Below are 20,299 nucleotides of genomic sequence, written 5' to 3'. Positions count from 1 at the left end.
GCTGGTGCCCATTCCACGCACTCACCACTCTCTGCATTAAAAAACGACAACAACTTAACCCCTGACATCTCCTGACATGTGAAGATGTAAGAAATAGTCAATTCAATTCAAAATCTGCTGAGAAGAGAGATCACATAGGTCAGAGGAAACTTGTGTGGTACATTAAGATAATTACAGGATAAAAAAAATTGCAGATGTTGGAGGTCAAGTGAAAAAATGTCAGATATTCGGCTTGAGCAACATCTGACATAACTTAATTCTTCACTTGCAATAGATTGATGGGTTTGCACATTCCAGCATTTTCTGGACTTTTTAAAACTAATGACTAATAGAATACTGGGCTTTACTTTTGTTTGATGCAACAGTGATTGATTTTGCATAGCAAAGGCAGAAATCTAAGTTCTATTGTACACTCATTGATCCGACAATTGTTTAGAACACTGCATTTAGTTTAGGCCAAGGGATCAATATTGACTTATGATAGAATACTGCGCCAAGTTGTCAGAATATAAATTGGCGAAGGATGGATTTGCATGTCATTTATCAAAATTCAAGCCAAGTTGAGTTTATTGATGTGTACACAAGTATATTGAAGTTCAAGTATGATGGAAAGAACCTGTTTGCTATAGTATCACAGTTGCACCATCCAATAACAATTCAGCCATACCTGGTGTGAATAGATAATGATTTTGTGCACCGACTACCCAAATCTCTCTTCTTGCTGGAAAGAACAAAGATCAGGAAGGGTCATTTGAGTAGGTGACATAATACAAGGGTAAGTGGTTTGTTGGGGATATAAGGAGCAAATTTCCAAATCAGCAGCAGCTGAAGTATTATGGTAAATAGCAAACGCGAGGAAATCTGCAGATGCTGGAAATTCAAACAACACAAAATGCTGGTGGAACACAGCAGGCCAGGAGAAGCACTGTCGACGTTTCAGGCCGAGACCCTTCGGCAGGACTAACCAGCATTTTGTGTGTGTTATCATGGTAAATGGTAGGACTAAAGATAGGCAGTTGGGAGTTCGAAGTTGCATTCATAAATAAAACATGCTGGAAGTGCTGTGCTATTTCATCCTGCTGAAATTGGGAAAAACTAGTTATTGTCCTTAACCCTTACTGTATACTCTATATTGTTCTCCCCATTTCTGAACCTTGTGCAATTGTCATCTGAGGCAGAAACAGATTGCTTGGTTATGAGGGTATTTTTTTTCTATTATTAAGGACTGCAACATTATTTACTCTTTGGACAATTGTTATAAAGAAATTTGGAGCTTTTTTTACAAAGCGTTTTTAAAGGAATTGAGGTTAGAAGATACTGGTGATAGTTCAAGCTTTGGTGTCAACATAGTCATCTGGTTGTATTTGAATGGACATTCTTGTGGAACTGGAAATGGAGATTATGGACCCTTTGGTAGATCCAAGTGGGTCCGCGATATCTTGGATCGAGTTCTCAGTATTCACAGAGAGAGGGTGAGCAGCCAGATATTGTGGTCCATGTAGGCAGCAGTGACGTGGGTAGGAAGAGTGAGGAGGTCCTGACAGGTGAGCTTAGGGAGCTAGGTGCCAAGTTAAAGGTCAGGACCTCAGGATTGCTACCAGAGCTACATGCAGGTGGGTTTAGAAATAGTAAGATAGTAAGATCAATACGTGGCTGAAGACATGGTGCAGGAGGGAGGGCTTGAGACTTATAGGTAATTGGGCAGTTTTACAGGGAAGGTGGGACCTGTTCTGGCGGGATGGTTTACATCTGAACGGGAGGGGGACAAATATTCTTGCAAGTAGGTTTGCTAGAGAGGCTCCAGTGGATTTAAACTAGATATGGGGGGGGGGGGAGGTAGAGGGGAACCAGAGTGTAGGAACAGATGTATGGGAGAAGGAAGAAAAAGACCGTAAAGTTCTTTGTACTGCTAGAGATAAATAGAGGAAGAGGTGGAGAATTTCTTAAATGCATTTATTTTAATGTTAGGAGCATTGTAAGAAAGGTGGATGAGCTTAGAGCATGAATTGATACCTGGAAATATGATGTTATGGCTATTAGTGAAACATGGTTGCAGGAGGGGTGTGATTGGCAACTAAATATTCCTGGATTTCGTTGCTTCAGGTGTGATAGAATTGGAGGGACCAGAGGGTGAGGTGCTGCGTTGCTTGTCAGAGAAAATATTACAGTGGTGCTCTGGCAGGATAGATTAGAGGGCTTGTCTAGGGAGTCTATTTGGATGGAATTGAGGAATGGGAAAGGTGTAGTAACACTATAAGGGTGTATTATAGACCACCTAATGAGGAGTGAGAACCGGAGGAGCAAATTTGCAAGGAGATAGCAGATATTTGTAGTAAACACAGGATTGTGATTGTGGGAGATTTTAATTTTCCACACATAGACTGGGAAGCCCATACTGTAAAAAGGATGGACAGTTTGGAGTTTGTAAAATGTGTGCAGGATAGTTTTTTTTGCAGCAATACATAGATGAACCAACTAGAGAAGGGGCAGTGTTGGATCTTCTGTTAGGGAATGAAATAGATCAGGTGACGGAGGTACGTGTTGGGGAGCACTTCAGCTCCAGTAATCACAATGCCATTAGTTTCAATATAATTATGGAGAAGGATAGGACTGGACCCAGGGTTGAGATTTTTGATTGGAGAAAAGCTAACTTTGAGGAGATGCAAAAGGATTTAGAAGGAGTGGATTGGGACAATTTGTTTTATGGGAAGGATATAATAGAGAAATGGCGGCCATTTAAAGGTGAAATTTTGAGGGTACAGAATCTTTATGTTCCTGTTAGGTTGAAAAGAAAGGATTAAACTTTGAGAGAGCCAGGTTTTCATGGGATATTGGAAACTTGGTTAGGAAAAAGAGAGATATCTACAATAAATATAGGTAGCATGGAGTAAATGAGGTGCTCGAGGAATATAAAGAATGTAAGAAGAATCTTAAAGAAATTAGAAAAGCTAAAAGAAGATACAAGGTTACTTTGGCAAGTAAGGTGAAAATAAATCCGAAGGGTTTCTGCAGTTATATTAATAGCAAAAGGATAGTGAAGGATAAAATTGGTCCCTTAGAGAATCAGTGGCGCCGGAAGAGATGGGGGAGATTTTGAACAATTTCTTTTCTTCAGTATTCACTAAGGAGGAGGATATTGAATTGTGTAAGGTAAGGGAAACAAGTAGGGAAGTTATGGAAAGTATGACGATTAAAGAGGAGGAAGTACTGGATCTTTCAAGGAATATAAAAGTGGATAAATCTCTGGGTCCTGACAGGATATTCCCTAGGACCTTGAGGGAGGTTAGTGGAGAGATGGCAGGGGCTCTGACAGAAATATTTCAAATGTCATTAGAAACAGGGATGGTGCCGGAGGATTGGCGTATTGCTCATGTAGTTCCATTGTTTAAAAAGGGTTTAAAAAGAGTAAACCTAGCAAATTAATGGAAAGTATTCTTAGAGATTATAGATATATATATATAATCTGGATAGACAGGGTTTGATTAGGAATAGTCAACATGGATTTGTGCATGGAAGATCCATGTTTGACAAATCTTATTGAATTTTTTGAAGAGGTTACAAGGAAAGTTGACGAGGGTAAAGCAGTGGATGTTGTCTATATGGACTTCAGTAAGGCCTTTGACAAGGTTCCGCATGGAAGGTTAGTTAGGAAGGTTCAATCGTTAGGTATTAATATTGAAGTAGTAAAATGGATTCAACAGTGACTGGATGGGAGATGCCAGAGAGTAGTGGTGGATAACTGTTTGTCAGGCTGGAGGCCGGTGACCAGTGATGTGCCTCAGTGATCTGTACTGGGTCCAATGTTGTTTGTCATATACATTAATGATCTGGATGATGGGATGGTAAATTGGATTAGTAAGTATGCAGATGATACTAAGGTAGGTGGCATTGTGGATAATGAAATAGGTTTTCAAAGCTTGCAGAGAGATTTAGGCCAGTTAGAAGAGTGGGCTGAAAGATGGCAGATGGAGTTTAATGCTGCTAAGCGTGAGGTGCTACATTTTGGTAGGATTAATTCAAATAGGACATAGATGGTAAATGGTAGGGCATTGAAGAATGCAGTAGAACAGAGTGATCTAGGAATAATGGTGCATAGTTCCCTGAAGGTGGAATCTCACGTGGATAGAATGGTGAAGAAAGCTTTTGGTATGTTGGCCTTTATAAATTGGAGCATTGAGTGTAGTTGAGATGTACTGTTAAAATTATACAAGACATTGGTAATGCCTAATTTGGAGTATTGTGTACAGTTCTGGTCACCGAATCATAGGAAAGATGTCAACAAAATAGAGTACAGAGAAGATTTACTAGACTGTTACCTGGGTTTCAGCACCTAAGTTGCAGGGAAAGATTGAACAAGTTATGCCTTTATAGAGGTATTTAAAATTACTGAGGGGGATAGATAGAGTTGACGTGGATAGGCTTTATCCATTGAGAGTAGGGGAGATTCAAACAAGAGGACATGAGTTGAAAGGGGGCAAAAGTTTAAGGGTAACACGAGGGGGAATTTCTTTACTCAGAGTGTGGTATCTATGTGGAATGAGCTTCCAGTAGAAGTGGTGGGGGTGGAGTTTCAAGATGGCGACGTAAGCATCTGCCTTTTAGGCGCTCTTCACTTTTTCAACTACAGTCACCCTTTAATCAAATCTTTTCGAACCTAATCATATGAGTTGATACTTTTGATTAATTCTTTTTTCCTAAAACAATATTTGATTTAATCTTGTCAAACTTAAAATGGCTACAAGCAAGAAATTGTCTAAGGATCCTCTATCCATCAACGCTATTTCTCATCTTCTGGACGCTAAACTTGCAACTCTGGAAAGCAGGCTAGAAAGTAAATTGGAAAGTAAACTGGCAAGTTTGGAAAGTAAGCTTACCACGAAAATATCTGAACTCGAAGGATTTGTTCGATCGCTTGATACTAAGCTTCAATTGCAGGCATCAGAAATTCAGTGGCATGAAGATAAGATCACGACTCTTGAAAAATTAATTTGTGAAAAAGTACGTACAATTGAAGCGCTGGAGAAGAAGGTACACTCGACTGTTAAAACATTAGATCAGTATAAGTTTAAAATTACTGATCTTGAAAATCGATCTCGCAGACAGAATTTGCGAATTATCGGGTTCCCCGAAAAAGTTGAGTCTGGTGATTTAACTGAATTTTTCTCTAAATAATTGTGGGAAATTTTCGGTGCTGAAGGTTTGCATACTAAACCTGTTATCGACCGCGCTCACAGAGTTGCGAGGTTTTCGGCTGCGAGTGGCAAACCACGAGCTGTGATTGTTCGCCTTCATTATCTTCGGGAGAAAGAGCTTTTAATTCGATTAGCTCGTAAAAAAGGTATGATTTCTCACAACAGCAACACATTTCGAATTGTTGAGGATTATTCATTCGAAGTAATGAGAGCGAGAATCGCTTTTAAACCAGTGATGGCAGAGATTCATTCGATTGGACTTAAACAAGCTTTAAGATTTCCAGCGAATCTTAGAATTACGTTGAACGACAACAGTCAGCAATTTTTTAATACTCCGGAAGAAGCGAAATTTGTTGAAGAATATCGATCTTCTAGTGCAAGTTGAACTATGTGTTATGCTGAAAATTTTTTGGAGAGAAGATGCCATTTCATTTTAAGTTTTAACCTATGAAGCTGGGTTATAACTTCTTATCCTGATCTACGGGTCTGGTTTCTTTTTTTTTACTATCACCATCGTTTATAGATGCTCTTTTAACTTTTTATAATATCTCTTTTTTTATTATTCTTTTTTCTGTTTCGGATATACGCGTTTATATTTTGTAATAAGGATTTACTTTTTTTAAGATGTCGTTTCTTCTTCCCATAAGACTTTACTTTCTGTAAACATTTATCTGTTTGCCTGCACTTGGAAATGGGACGAATGTTTTGGATTTTTTTTTTGGTCTTTTTTTTATTATATATTGTAGTGTCTATTAAATCTTTTTTTAATCCTATTTTGATAACTTTTTTTTCTATTAAATTTTTTTAATAGATCGTTGAACTTACATTTATATTTTGTAATATGGCTTTTTCAAAATGTCGTTTCTTCTTCCCATAAGCCTTTGCTTTTGAAACGTCATTTTTCTTGTATTTGAACATGGAATTTTTTTTTAAAGGTATATTACACTTTCAAATTTTAATGTTTATACCTTTTTTTATTAATGATCGTTTGTTTTATTATTTTTTTTCATTCTGATTGATATACATTTTCTCTTTGCAACCCTATATTTAAATCTGGGTGTTATATAGTTTTTTTAAAAATCTTTTCATGGAGCTGCCATCTTGGAATGGGGTTAATATTAGTGTTAGTTTATGCGCCTGCCGCTTGGCTTTCTTTTGAGGGGTGGGGGGAGGGGGTAGGGATCTTTTTTTCACGCTTTTGCTTTTTATTTTTTTGCTTTTAGTTTATGGGCCGACTTTAAATTATTAATATTGTTGAAGTGTCATGTTCTCCGGTTGCTCCTGTACCATTTTTCCTTCTTCCTGAATGATGGGTTATGTGTTTTTTTCAACCTTTCATGGTATATACAATTAATATTAGCATGATGGATAAGTATTAATTTTATTTCTTGGAATACTAATGGTTTAAATCATCCGATTAAACGTAAAAAAATATTTAAAGTATTCCATAGACTAAATGCTAATATTATCTTTGTACAGGAGACCCATATTAGGAGGGAGGATAATCAACGCTTTTTTAGGTTCTGGAAGGGTCAACAATTTCATTCGAATTGTACTGCTAAAATTAGGGGTGTGTCTATTTTTATAGACCCCTCAATCTCGTTTATACATCATGAAATTATATCTGATCCACAGGGCAGATTTTTGTTGATTACTGGTTCACTTTTTAACCGAGAAGTGGCTTTAGTTAATATTTATGCTCCAAATTTTGACTGCCCTGAATTTTTTAAACGTTTATTTACTACCCTTCGTAATCTAAATGAATATATGTTGATAATGGGTGGAGATTTCAATTGTTGTTTGAATCCTTTGATGGATAGATCTAAACCTATTCGAACTCTTCCGAATAGATCAGCTTTACTTATTAACTCTTTTATGGTCGATTCGGGAATTACTGAAATATGGCGGTTTTTGAACCCTAAAGATAAAGAATTTTCATTTTTTTCACATGTATATCATAGTTATTCTAGAATTGATTATTTTCTTATTGATCATCGTTTATTAGCAGATGTTATTGACTGTAAATATGATTCTATTGCTATTTCGGATCATGCACCTTTGAAGTTATCTATCAAGATTTCGGACTCTTTCATTAATACTAGATCTTGGAGACTCAACGCTACTCTGTTTCAAGATCCAGAATTTATTACCTTCATAAAACAGCAAATTGACTTATTTTTTTCAACAAACTATACTGAAGAGATTGACAGAGGAATACTTTGGGACTCTTTTAAGGCTTTTATTCGTGGACAAATTATCTCATATTCTGCTGGTAAAAGAAAACAAAGATATTTAGATATAGCTTTATTGGTGGATAAAATTAAAGAAATTGATAAGATTTATTCCGTTACTCCTACCAAGGAACTTTATAAGAAGAGAGTTGAACTGCAAATGGAACATAGCTTACTGTTATCTTCTTCAATTGAGAATCAATTAATTAGGACCAGGGCTCAATTTTATATCCATAGTGATCGAACTGGTAAATTGTTAGCTAATCAATTAAAAGGTATTTCGACTAAGCAACAAATTATTAAAATTTGTAAACAAGATGGTAGTCTGACTACGGATCATAAAGAAATTAATAATACCTTCCAAGATTTTTATAAATCTTTAAATCAATCAGAATTTGATGGTGATCTGTCTATGATGGATAATTTTTTTAACAATTTGAATATTCCCAAATTGACAGATGAAGATCGAAGTTTATTTGATGCTCCTATTTCTATGGCTGAGGTAGGAGAGGCTATTTCATCGATGAATTAAGGGAAAGCTCCTTGCCCTGATGGTTATATTATAGAATTTTTTAAAACTTTTTCTTCTTTGCTTTCCCCTTGGTTATATGAAATCTTTAATGATGCATTTATTAAGAAGAGACTACCCCAGTCCTTTTATGAAGCTACTATCTCTTTAATTCTTAAAAAAGATAAAGATCCTACTTTATGTGCATCTTATCGCCCTATATCGTTATTAAATGTAGACTCTAAGATTCTTACAAAAATTTTAGCTATTAGGTTAGAAAAGGTACTATCACAGATTATTTCAGGAGATCAAACTGGTTTCATTAGGAACCGATACTCCTTTATTAATGTTAGAAAATTAATTAATATAATTTACACTTCCTCACCCACAACCCCAGAATGTGTTATTTCATTAGATGCTGAAAAAGCTTTTGATAGAGTTGAATGGACATACTTATTTAATGCCTTGAAGAATTTTAATTTTAGTTCTAATTTTATATCATGGATTAAATTAATATATTATAAACCTGTTGCTTCTGTTCTTACAAATAATTATAGATCCTTTTTTTTCAATTATCTCGTGGTACGAGACAAGGTTGTCCCTTAAGTCCTTTATTATTTAATATTGCATTAGAACCTTTAGCCATTGCTATTCGTGAATCCCCTAATATTTCTGGTATTACCCATAATGAGAAATTATACAAGTTATCGCTCTATGCTGATGACTTGTTGTTATATATTTCTGATCCTGATAATTCTATTCCCGCTATTCTATCCTTGTTGGCTCAATTTGGTAGTTTTTCTGGTTACAAATTAAATTTGGATAAGAGTGAACTTTTCCCTTTAAATGCACAAACTTTATTGAATGACAGGATACCATTTAAAATTGTTACTGATAATTTTATTTATTTAGGTATAAAAATTACCAAGAAATATAAAGATTTATTCAGATTGAATTTTTTACCTATGCTTCATCAAATTCAACAACTTACTACTAGATGGTCTCCTTTATCCTTATCATTGGTTGGTCGGATCAATGCTGTTAAAATGATGATTTTACCGAAATTTTTATATTTATTTCAAGCCTTACCAATTTTTATTCCTAAGTCTTTTTTTGATAGCATTGATTCAAAAATTTCCTCATTTGTGTGGCAAAATAAAAACCCCAGATTAAGTAAAAGACAGTTACAGAAATCTAAAAAAGATGATGGTTTAGCTTTACCCAATTTTAGATTTTACTATTGGGCGAATAATATTCGGAATTTATTATACTGGAAATTAGATTTAGATTTACCATTGTGCCCACAGTGGGTAAATTTAGAATGTAACACTACACAAGGATATTCTTTATTTTCTGTTCTTGGCTCTTCTCTCCCTGTTGACTTAGCTAAACTTAATAAACAGATATCTAACCCTATTGTCAAACATACATTACGAATTTGGTTTCAATTTCATAAATTTTTTACTCTAAAGAACTTTGTTCTTGATAGCCCTATCTTACTTAATTTTTTCTTTAAACCCTCTTTAACAGATCAAGCTTTTAGTATATGGAAAAGGAAAGGTATAATATGTTTTCGCGATCTTTTTTCTGAAGGTAGTTTGATGTCTTTTGATCAACTTTCTAACAAATTTAAATTACCTAAATCTAATTTTTTTAGATACTTACAAATTAGAAACTTTTTATATAAAGTTTTACCATCCTTCCCTAATTCAACTTTGATAGATTTTTCAGATATGATTTTTACTTTAAATCCCTGTCAGAAGAGATTAGTGGCTCTTATTTATAATATGATTATGAAGATACAACCAGAGATATCAGGTAGAATTAAACAGGAATGGGAAAAAGAACTTCAATACAATATTTCAACGGAAAAATGCGAAAAAATTTTACAAATGGTTAATTCGTCTTCTATACGTGTTAAACATGCTTTAATACAATTTAAGGTTGTACATAGAGCTCATATGTCTAAAGATAAGCTTGCTCGGTTTTATTCTCATGTTAATCCTCAATGTGACAGGTGTCATTTAGATGTGGCTTCATTGACCCACATGTTTTGGTCATGTCCTACTTTACATAATTATTGGAAGGACATATTTGCTATCATTTCCTCAATTTGGAATATTGATTTACAACCTCATTTTATCACTGCAATTTTTGGTATTCCAAATGAAGATGATAGTTGATTTTCTCCTCCAATTAGACGAATGATTGCCTTTGTAACATTAATGACCAGGAGATCTATATTACAAAATTGGAAAGAAGTAAATCCTCCTACCACATTTCAATGGTTTTCTCAAACTATTTCTTGCTTAAGTTTAGAAAAAATTAGAAGTACTATTTTTGATTCATCAATTAAATTTGAAGAAACTTGGGGACCGTTCATTCGACACTTTCACATGAATTAATTTGACTTTTTCCAGACCTTTACTCTTATTCTTGTTCTGGTATGGAGTTCCAGAGTTTTTTGACACTATCATATACTTATAAACTATTATTATTGCCCATGTTAGTTTAGGTTTACTATTTTTTAATTATTTCTTTAAATATACATTTTTTATAATATTTTACATCTTTTTTTCTTTTGATGATTATTTTTAATCTTTTCATGTATAATCAATATAGATTAGATTGATATTGTATGATCCTTTTTCGCTGATAGTTTAATAAGATATTGTTATCTTGTTATCAACTCAATTTCAAATCTGTTGTATTCATAACATGTAATATGTTATGATTTTTTAAAAAAAATTAATAAAAAGATTGAAAAAGAAAGAAAGAAGTGGTAGAAGCATGTTCGGTATTGTCATTTAAAGTAAAATTGGATAGGTATATGGACAGGAATGGAATGGAGGTTTATGGGCTGAGTGCGGGTAAGTGGGACTAGGTGAGAGTAAGCTTTTGGCACGGACTAGAAGGGCCAAGATGGCCTACTTCCGTGCTGTAATTGTTATATAGTTATAAGCGGGTCTGGAGCAAGAGAATCTCATTAGCGTACATTTAGGCAGTGTCCCTCTTCTGGGTACAGATGTAACTCCAACTTGTGTCTTCGAATTTGTGAGCTTGTAGCGGTGTGCTATACGCAGCGCTAAAATTACGGCGCGGAGTCGGTAACTGCAGTCGAAGGAAAAAACTATTCGAAATCCTCAGCCTCACTTTTAAGCCTCCCTCAACCTGCCCCCCATGGCACAGAGGCTCCAAAGCTCTGTCCTCGCAAACCCCAGTAGGCTATCTAATTGTGAGCCGGTTCGGATGTGCCAGGAAGTGGGTCGCCACATAACCCCCCCCCCCCCCCAGAACCGGCGATACACCCCCCAATGTCCACAGTCTGGGCCAGAACCTGCTTGGGAGGTCGGCCTCTGCGCAGAGGTGCCGGAAACTCGGCCGGTTGTGCCAGGTCCACATGGGCCGGTTTGAGGCGGTCCTCCGTGACAACCTCCTCTTTTCCCCCCAATGTCCAGCACGAACGTGGACCTGTTGTTCCGGAGCACCATAAACGGCCCCTCGTATGGCCGCTGCAGCGGTGGCCGATGCCCGCCCCTTCGTACAAACACAAACTTACAGTTCTGCAGGTCTTTGGGTACGCAGGTCGGGTTCCGCCTGTGCTGTGAAGTGGGTATGGGGGCCAGGTTACCGAGCTTCTCGCGTAGTCTGCCCAGGACTGCTGCGGGATCTTCCTCTTGCGCCTGTGGGGCTAGTAGGAACTCCCCGGGGACGACCTGGGGCGCGCCGTATACCAACTCGGCCGACGAGGCGTGCAGGTTGTCCTTGGGCGCTGTGCGGATGCCGAGTTGGACCCAGGGAAGCTCGTCCGCCCAGTTGGCTCCTCGCAGGTGGGCTACGAGGGCCGACTTCAGGTGACGGTGGAAACGCTCCACTAGCCCATTCGACTGTGGGTGGTAGGCAGTTGTGTGGTGCAGCTGAGTCCCCAAAAGGCTGGCCATAGCTGACCACAGGCTGGAGGTGAACTGGGCGCCTCTGTCGGAGGTAATGTGGGCTGGTACACCAAAGCGAGATATCCAGGTGGTGATCAGGGCTCGGGCGCAAGATTTGAAGGTGGTGTCGGTGAGCGAGACCGCCTCTGGCCATCTTGTGAACCGGTCCACGATAGTCAGGAGGTGCCGCGCTCGCGCAACACTGGCAGGGGGCCCACGATATCCACATGAATGTGGTCGAAACGCCGGTGGGTGGGATGGAACTGCTACGGTGGGGCTTTGGTGTGCCGCTGCCCCTTGGCCGTCTGGCAGTGCATGCACGTTTTGGCCCATTCACTGACCTGTTTGCGGAGTCCGTGCCAAACGAACCTGCTGGAAACCATCCGGACAACTGTCCGGATGGAGGGATGCGCCAAGTTATGAACGGAGTCGAAAACACGGCGCCGCCAGGCTGTCGGGACGACGGGACGGGGCTGGCCAGTGGCGAAGTCACAGAGTAGGGTCCTCTCACCCGGGCCTACGGGGAGGTCCTGGAGCTGCAAACCGGAGACTGCGGTTCTGTAACTCGGAATCTACTCATCCGCCTGCTGCGCCTCTGCCAGTGCCTCAAAGTCTACCCCTTGAGAAAGGGCATGAACGGTAAGGCGAGAGAGCGCATCCGCCACGACATTGTCCTTACCCGAGATGTGCCGGACATCCGTCGTGTATTCAGAGATGTAGGACAGGTGGCGTTGCTGGCGGGACAACCAGGGGTCGGACGCTTTCGTAAACGCAAAGGTAAGCGGTTTGTGGTCCGTGAACGCGGTGAAGGGCCGACCTTCTAGGAAGTATCTGAAATGCCGGATTGCCAGGTAGAGCGCCAACAGTTCCCGGTCGAAAGCACTGTACTTGAGCTTGGGTGGCCACAGGTGTTTGCTGAAAAACGCCAGGGGTTGCCAGCGACCTGCGATGAGTTGCTCCAGCACCCCACCGACTGCCGTGTTAGATGCGTCCACTGTGAGGGCGGTAGGGGCGTCCATTCTGGGATGTACCAGCATTGCGGCGTTCGCCAAAGCTTCCTTCGTTTGAACGAAAGCGGCGGCGGACTCCTCATCCCATGTAATGTCCTTGCTCGGACCCGACATCAGGGCGAACAGGGTGCGCATGATCCGGGCAGCTGAAGGGAGGAAGCGGTGGTAGAAATTGACCATACCTACGAATTCCTGAAGGCCTTTGATCGTGGTGGGTCGGGGGAAGTGGCAGACCGCATCTACCTTAGCGGGCAGAGGGGTTGCCCCGTCTTTAGTAATCCTGTGGCCCAAGAAGTCAGTGGTAACGAGTCCGAACTGGCATTTGACGGGGTTGATTGTAAGACCGTACTCACTCAGTCGGGCGCAGAGTTGACGGAGGTGGGACAGATGCTCCTGACGACTGCTGCTGGCTATGAGGATGTCGTCCAAATAGATGAACGCGAAGTCCAGGTCCCGTCCCACCGCGTCCATTAACCGCTGGAACGTCTGTGCGGCATTCTTCAGGCCGAACGGCATGCGGAGTAACTCGAAAAGTCAAACGGGGTGATGAGAGCCGTTTTGGGGACGTCGTCAGGATGCATTGGGATTTGATGGTACCCTCGGACGAGGTCTACCTTGGAGAAGATCCGTGCGCCGTGCAGGTTTGCTGCAAAGTCCTGAATGTGCGGCACAGGGTAGCGGTCCGGTGTGGTAGCCTCGTTCAGCCTGCGGTAGTCGCCGCATGGTCTCCAGCCTCCCGTCGCTTTGGGCACCATGTGCAGAGGGGAGGCCCGTGGGCTGTCGGACCGCCAGATGATCCCCAATTCCTCCATCCTCTGGAACTCCTCCTTCGCCAGTCGGAGCTTGTCCGGGGGAAGCCGCCGAGCGCGGGCGTGGAGGGGAGGTCCCTGGGTCGGGATGTGGTGCTGTATGCCGTGTCGGGGCATGGCTGCTGTGAAATGCAGTGCCAGAACCGATGGGAAATCCGCCAGGACCCTGGTGAAGTCGTTGTCGGACAGCGTGATGGAGCCGAGGTGAGGGGCTGGCAACTGGGCTGCACCCAGGGAGAACGTCTGAAAGGTCTCGGCGTGTACCAGTCTCTTCCTGGGCAGGTCGACCAGTAGGCTGTGAGCCCGCAAAAAATCCGCACCCAGAAGTGGTTGGGCTACGGTGGCCAGTGTAAAGTCCCACGTGAACTGGCTGGAGCCAAACTGTAGCTGCACCTGACGGGTGCCATAGGTCCTTACTGTGCTGCCGTTCACGGCCCTCAGGGGGGGACCCGGTGCCCTGCTGCGGGTGTCGTAACTCGTCGGAGGTAAAACGCTGATCTCGGCATCAGTATCGACCAAAAACCGGCGTCCCGACCTTCTATCCCACACATACAGGAGGCTATCCCGATGGCCAGCCGCCGTAGCCATCAGCGGCGGCTGGCCCTGGCGTTTCCCGGGAACTTGCAGGGCGGGCGACAATGGTGGGCTTCTGCGCCCCACCGCTGGTGGTAGAAGCACCAGTGTTCCTTGGGCCGGGAGTTGGCGGGCTCTGCGGCCGGGCCTGGACTGGTTTGCTGCTGGGAGCGTGGCTGGGAGATCTGTGTGATGGATGCCTCGCTCACCTTTTTGGCGTTTCACAGCAAGTCCGCCCGGGCTGCCACCTTCCGGGCGTCACTGAAATCCGCGTCGGACAGCAGCAGGCGTATGTCCTCGGGCAGCTGCTCCAGGAATGCCTGCTCAAACATGAGGCAATGTGTGTGTCCGTCGGCTAGAGACAACATCTCATTCATTAAAGCCGATGGAGGTCTGTCGCCCAAGCCATCCAGGTGCAGTAAACGGGCAGCCCGCTTGCGCCGTGAGAGTCCGAAAGTCCTGAGGAGCAGGGCTTTGAATTCCGTGTACTGGCCGTCTGCCGGGGGCGACTGTACGAACTCCGTGACCTGGGCCGCTGTGTCCTGGTCGAGGGAGCTCACCACGTAGTAGTAGCGGGTGTCTTCTGAGGTGATCTGGCGAACATGGAATTGGGCTTCGGCTTGCTGGAACCATAGGTTCGGTCGCTGTGTCCAGAAACCCGGCAGTTTCAACGAAACCGCATGAACAGAGGCGGCGTCGGTCATTTCTGGTCCAAAAATCGTTTGGACCGTCAGGGTCACCAATTGTAGCGGTGTGCTACACGCAGCGCTAAAATTACGACACGGAGTCGGTAACTGCAGTCGAAGGAAAAAAAACTTTATTCGAAATCCTCAGCCTCACTTTTAAGCCTCCCTCAACCTGCCCCCCGTGGCGCAGAGGCTCCAAAGCTCTGTGCTCGCAAACCCCCGTAGGCTATCTAATTGTGAGCCGGTTCGGATGTGCCAGGAAATGGGTCGCCACAAGCTAATTTTGTGGGACTTTGATTATATGTAATTATCTCCATGGGGAAAGTACAAATTTTTCAAGTTAACATTGATATAAAAATTAAATGGGTGAATTTTAACATAATGTATTGATTGTTTTGAATAAATCTCAAAGGGAAGGTTTTATTACTGACCTTCTAAATGTTTAAAATGTATTGTTGTGACGTTAAGCTTGCAATATAGCAGTGTTTAATTGTTTAGACCATAAGACATAGGGGTAGAGTCAGCCCATTGAGTCTGCTCTGCCATTCGATCATGGCTGGTTTACTACCCCTTTCAACCACATTTTCCTGCCTTCTCCCTGTAACTTTGGACACCCTGACTAACCAAGAACCTATCAACCTTTGCTTTAAATACACCCAGTGGCTTGGCCTCCAACAGCCGACCGTGGCAGTGAATTCCCCAGATTCACCGCACTCTGACTAAAGAAATTCCTCCTCATCTGTGTTCTAAATTTTGAACTTTTTCCTTCTGGCTGTATACTCACCCATTACAGTATGCATTCACTTTCTCTAGGCCTTTCAATACTCACAAGTTTCAATGTGATCAAAATTTTCAACAAGGCCCAGAGCCATCAAATGCTTCTCATACCGTAACACTTTCATTCCCTGAATCATTCTTGTGAATCTCCTCTGGACCCTCTCCAATGCCAGCACATCTTTTGTTAGGTTGGCACAGCAGAGTAGCACAGAGATTAGCATAACACAATTTCAGAAATCTGAGTTCAATCCCGGCGTCCTCTGTAAGGAGTCTGTACATCCTCTCCGTGGATTGTGTGGGTTTTTCCAAAGACATCGGTTCATAGGCTAATTAGTCATTGTAAATTGTCCCTTGATTAGGCTTGGGTTAAATTGGGGGTTAATGGGTGGCATGGTTGGGAAGGCCTATTCTGCACTGTATCTCAATAAATAAATAAAATCTTTGCAGACCTCACTTGGAGTATAGTGAGTAAAGTCTTGTAAAATATCAGCAGCACATTCTTACTCATATTCTAGCCTTCTCAAAATGAATGCTTACATTGTATTTGCTTTCCTTACCACTGACTCAGCGTGCAATAACCTTTATGGAATCCTGCATGTTTCTTTCAAGTCCCTTTGTACCTCTGATTTTTTAGGATTTTCTCCCCACTTAGTAAATGGTGTACGCCTTTATTCCTTCTGCCAAAGTGCATAACCATATTCCATCTGCCACTTCTGTGCCCATTCTCCCAATCTTTCCAAGTCCTTCTGCAGGTTCCCTGCTTCCTCCTATCTTTGCATCACCTGCAATGTTGGCCCCAAAGCTATGAATTGTCCTCCAAACCAATGATATACAACATGAAAAGAAAGAGTCCCAATGCAGAACACCACCAGTCACTGGCAGCCAACCAGAATCGGCTCCCTTTATTCCAACACTTTGACTTCTGCTAGTCAGCCAGTCTTCTACCCATGCTTATATCTTTCCTGTAATACCATGGGCTCTTGATCTTGTTCAGCACCCTTGTGTGCACCTTGTCAAAGACAGTCTGAAAGTTCAAGTAAACCAATATCCACTGACACTTTTGTCTATTCTGGTTGCTATTTAGACCATCAGACATAATAAAATTAGGCCATTTAGCCCATCTAATTTACTTCATCATTCCATCATGGTTGATCCAGATCCCACTAAAACCCATACACTTGCCTTTCCGCCATATCCTTTGATACCCTGACCGATTAGGGCAATCAGCTTCATCTTTAAATGGACTTGACCTCCTTTGCAGTCTGTGGCAGAGCATTCTACAGATTCACTACTCTCTGGCTAAAAAAACATTCTTCCGTATCTCTGTTCTGAAAAGTCACCCCTCAATTTTGAGGCTGTGCCTTCTGGTTCTGGATATTCCACCATAGGAAACATACTCTTCACAACCACCTTACCTAGTCCTTTCAACATTTGGTAGGTTTCAAAGAGATCCTCCCGCATTCTAAATTCCAGTGAGTACAGGCCCAAAGCTACCAAATGTTTCTCATCTTTTAACTCGTTCATTCCTGGAATCATCCTTGTTAGCCTCCTCTGGGCACTCCCCAAGAATCTCTTTCCTCAAAGAATTCCAACAGATTTGTCAGGCAAGATTTCCCCTCAAGGAAACTATGCTGACTTTGGTCTACTTTATCACGTGCCTCTAAGTACCTTGAAACCACATCTGTAATAATGGACTCCATTTTCCCAACCACTGAATTCAGGATAACTGGCATTTTAGTTCCTTTAATCTGCCTCCCTCCTTTCTTAAATAGTGGGGTGACATTTACAATTTTCCAGTCCTCTAGAATCATTTCAGAATCTAGTGATTCTTTAAAGATCTACTTCAGATACCTTTCAGAACCCTGAGGTCCATCTAGTGCAGGTAACTTAACTACCTTCAAACTCCCAAGCACCATCTCCTTAGTAGTAGCAATGACACTCAGTTTGCCTCTGACCCTTGAATTTCTGGTACACCGTTAGCATCTTCTATAATGAAGACAGGCACGAAATACTTAGTAAGTTTGCCTGCCATTTCCTTGTCCCTGATTACTACCTCCTCAGCGTAAATTTCCAGTGGCCTAGTATCTACACTCACCTCTATATATTTGAAAAACCGTTTGGTATTCTCTTTGATATTATTGGCTAGCTTGCCTTCAAGTTTCATTTTTTCCCTCCTTATGACTTTTTTTTAGTTGTGTTCTGTTTTTTTAAAAGCTAAACATCCCACTAATTTTTGCTGTATTACATGCCCTTTCTTTGGCTTCTATGTTGACTTTGACTTGTCAGCTAAGGTTGCCTCATCTTCCTTTTAATATACTTTATCTTTGGGATGTATCTATTGTGTACCTTCTGAATTGCCCCCAGAAATTCCAGCCATTGCTGTTCTGCCATCATCCTGCTTGTGTCCTTTTCCAATCAACTTTGGCCAGTTCCTCACTTGTGCCTCTGTAATTTCCCTTACTCCGCTGTAATACTGATATAAAGCTTCCATCTTCACCCTCTCAACTGCAGGGTGAATTCTATTGTTACGTACTCGTGACACATGACAGTGGTGCCCTTGTCATGTGACTGGGGTTGAAGCTATACTGGACCTGAGGTGATGGTCTTGTGATGGTGGAATGACGTCATTTTCCCGCCAGTAGAGATCATGTGATGGTTTTTTTTTACAGGTTATAAAAGGTAGACCCCACCCTGTGAGGAGGGGCAGTTCGTGGCTGGATTTGCCAAGTTGACTTCATGCCACTGCGTGTTTTAAGTGATGACGCAGTTTAGTTGAAGGATGAAGTTTTTATTTAATGCCTAAAGTTTAAGAGGTCATTGCCAGCAGGTTCTTTACGATCCTGTTAGTTCGAGACAGTGGAGAGTGAAGATTGGAAGTTCAGAAGTTAAAGATTGAGGAGAATCGCTTCCTACGGTGAAACGGGGGCGACCTTTGTTTGATCCTTATTTGGAAGGATTTCGTTGACTATCTTCGTGTTAACCCCTGGGTTTACCAGAAAGGATTGAGGATAGTGTGGAAGGAAAGGTCAGTGCCTTTAAGCCGTTTTGTTTCATAAATTCTTCGTTGGAAGTTCGACGTCGAGGATCGAAGCCAAGCGAAGTGAAAGAGAATTCAAATCGTCCTGTAAAGTCTCTCCTTTTAAATGGACCGTGAGCATATCGAACTTTTGGCAATACCACTTTAAAGAACTGTTTTTGCAATATCGCTTTAAGAACTGTTTTAAGCTGCCGCACCGCAGCTGTTTCCGGTTACGGTAGTGTTTGTTTACTTTTGGGGGGTTTGTTTTCTGTGTTTAATAAACGTGTTGTTTGTTATAAGAAACCCTTGCCGAACTCATATATTCATTGTTGCCTGAATACGTAACACTAACATATTGTGATCACTGCCTCCTAATCAAATCTTTGCCTCTAAATTGCAGAATTCTTGGAGGTTGGCAAGAAGCAACCTGCTCTTGATGTGTTGTATGATGTCATTAAGAGTAAAAAACATCGAACATGGCAGAAAATACATGAGCCTATTATGCTCAAGTACCTGGAGTTGTGTGTGGATCTTCGGAAGAGCCACCTCGCAAAAGAAGGATTGTATCAGTACAAGAATATCTGCCAGCAGGTATGCTACATTTCTAGAATAGCTTGCATGAATATTAAACTTGTCAGTATTAAGGATCAGTAAAGCAAACATCAAATGTTCTTTATATTTTGGAATTCAGAATGAATTCTAGGCAATTATTTCATGCTTAGTTGTATTCAACAGTATGGATTGTCTATGCTTATCAATGATTGTTCCACTTGTTGTATATTTTAATTACCTTTTTGCTTATTTCTACAAACTTTTTATAAGACAAGATACAAGGATGGTTTTAAGCCATTTAGCCCACCTTTTTTCTCAGCTATTCCGTTAGGGCTGCTTAGTTTCTAATTCCATTCACCCACTTCCCTGTAACCCTTAAACCCTTGACCAATTGTGAATCTATTAATTTCTGCCTTATAAACCCAATAACTTGAGCTCCACAGACCCCTGTGGTAATGAATTCTGTAGATTCACCTCCTCTGCCTGAATAATTTCCTCCTCATCAGAAATAAAACTAAAGGATATCCCTTTATTCTGAAGCTGTGTCCTCTGAATCAGATTTTATTATCGCATACAACAAGGATGTTGCCTGGATTAGGGTTAGGGTAATGCCTTATGAGAATAGATTAAGTGAACTCAGCCTTTTTTCCTTTGAGCGACGGAGGATGAGAGGTGACCTGATAGAGGTGTATAAGATGATAACCGTATAACTATATAACAATTACAGCATGGAAACAGACCATCTCGGCCCTTCTAGTCTGTGCCGAACGCTTACTCTCACCTAGTCCCACTGACCTGCACTCAGTCCATAACCCTCCATTCCTTTCCTGTCCGTATACTTATCCAGTTTTACTTTAAATGACAATATCGAACCTGCCTCTACCACTTCTACTGGAAGCTCGTTCCACACAGCTACCATTCTCTGAATAAAGAAGTTCCCCCTCGTGTTACCCCTAAACTTTTACCCCCTAACTCTCAACTCGTGTCCTCTTGTTTGAATCTCCCCTACT

General features: G+C 41.5%; 1 protein-coding gene across 1 annotated transcript in view; it reads left to right on the top strand.

Annotated features, from left to right (window-relative positions):
• eif3s10 (eukaryotic translation initiation factor 3, subunit 10 (theta)) overlaps positions 1–20,299 on the top strand; it is a 73,500-nt gene that overhangs the window by 2,911 nt on the left and 50,290 nt on the right. Inside the window, exon 2 of the mRNA XM_059947964.1 lies at positions 19,138–19,328. Within this exon, the coding sequence (XP_059803947.1) occupies positions 19,138–19,328 (191 nt within the window). The remainder of the gene's footprint in view (positions 1–19,137; positions 19,329–20,299) is intronic.

Source organism: Hypanus sabinus, chromosome 22 (genome assembly GCF_030144855.1).
Source record: "Hypanus sabinus isolate sHypSab1 chromosome 22, sHypSab1.hap1, whole genome shotgun sequence".
Lineage (NCBI taxonomy): Eukaryota > Metazoa > Chordata > Chondrichthyes > Myliobatiformes > Dasyatidae > Hypanus > Hypanus sabinus.
The sequence above is the reverse complement of the archived record's forward strand: the minus strand, read 5'-3'. Positions and strand labels throughout refer to the sequence as shown.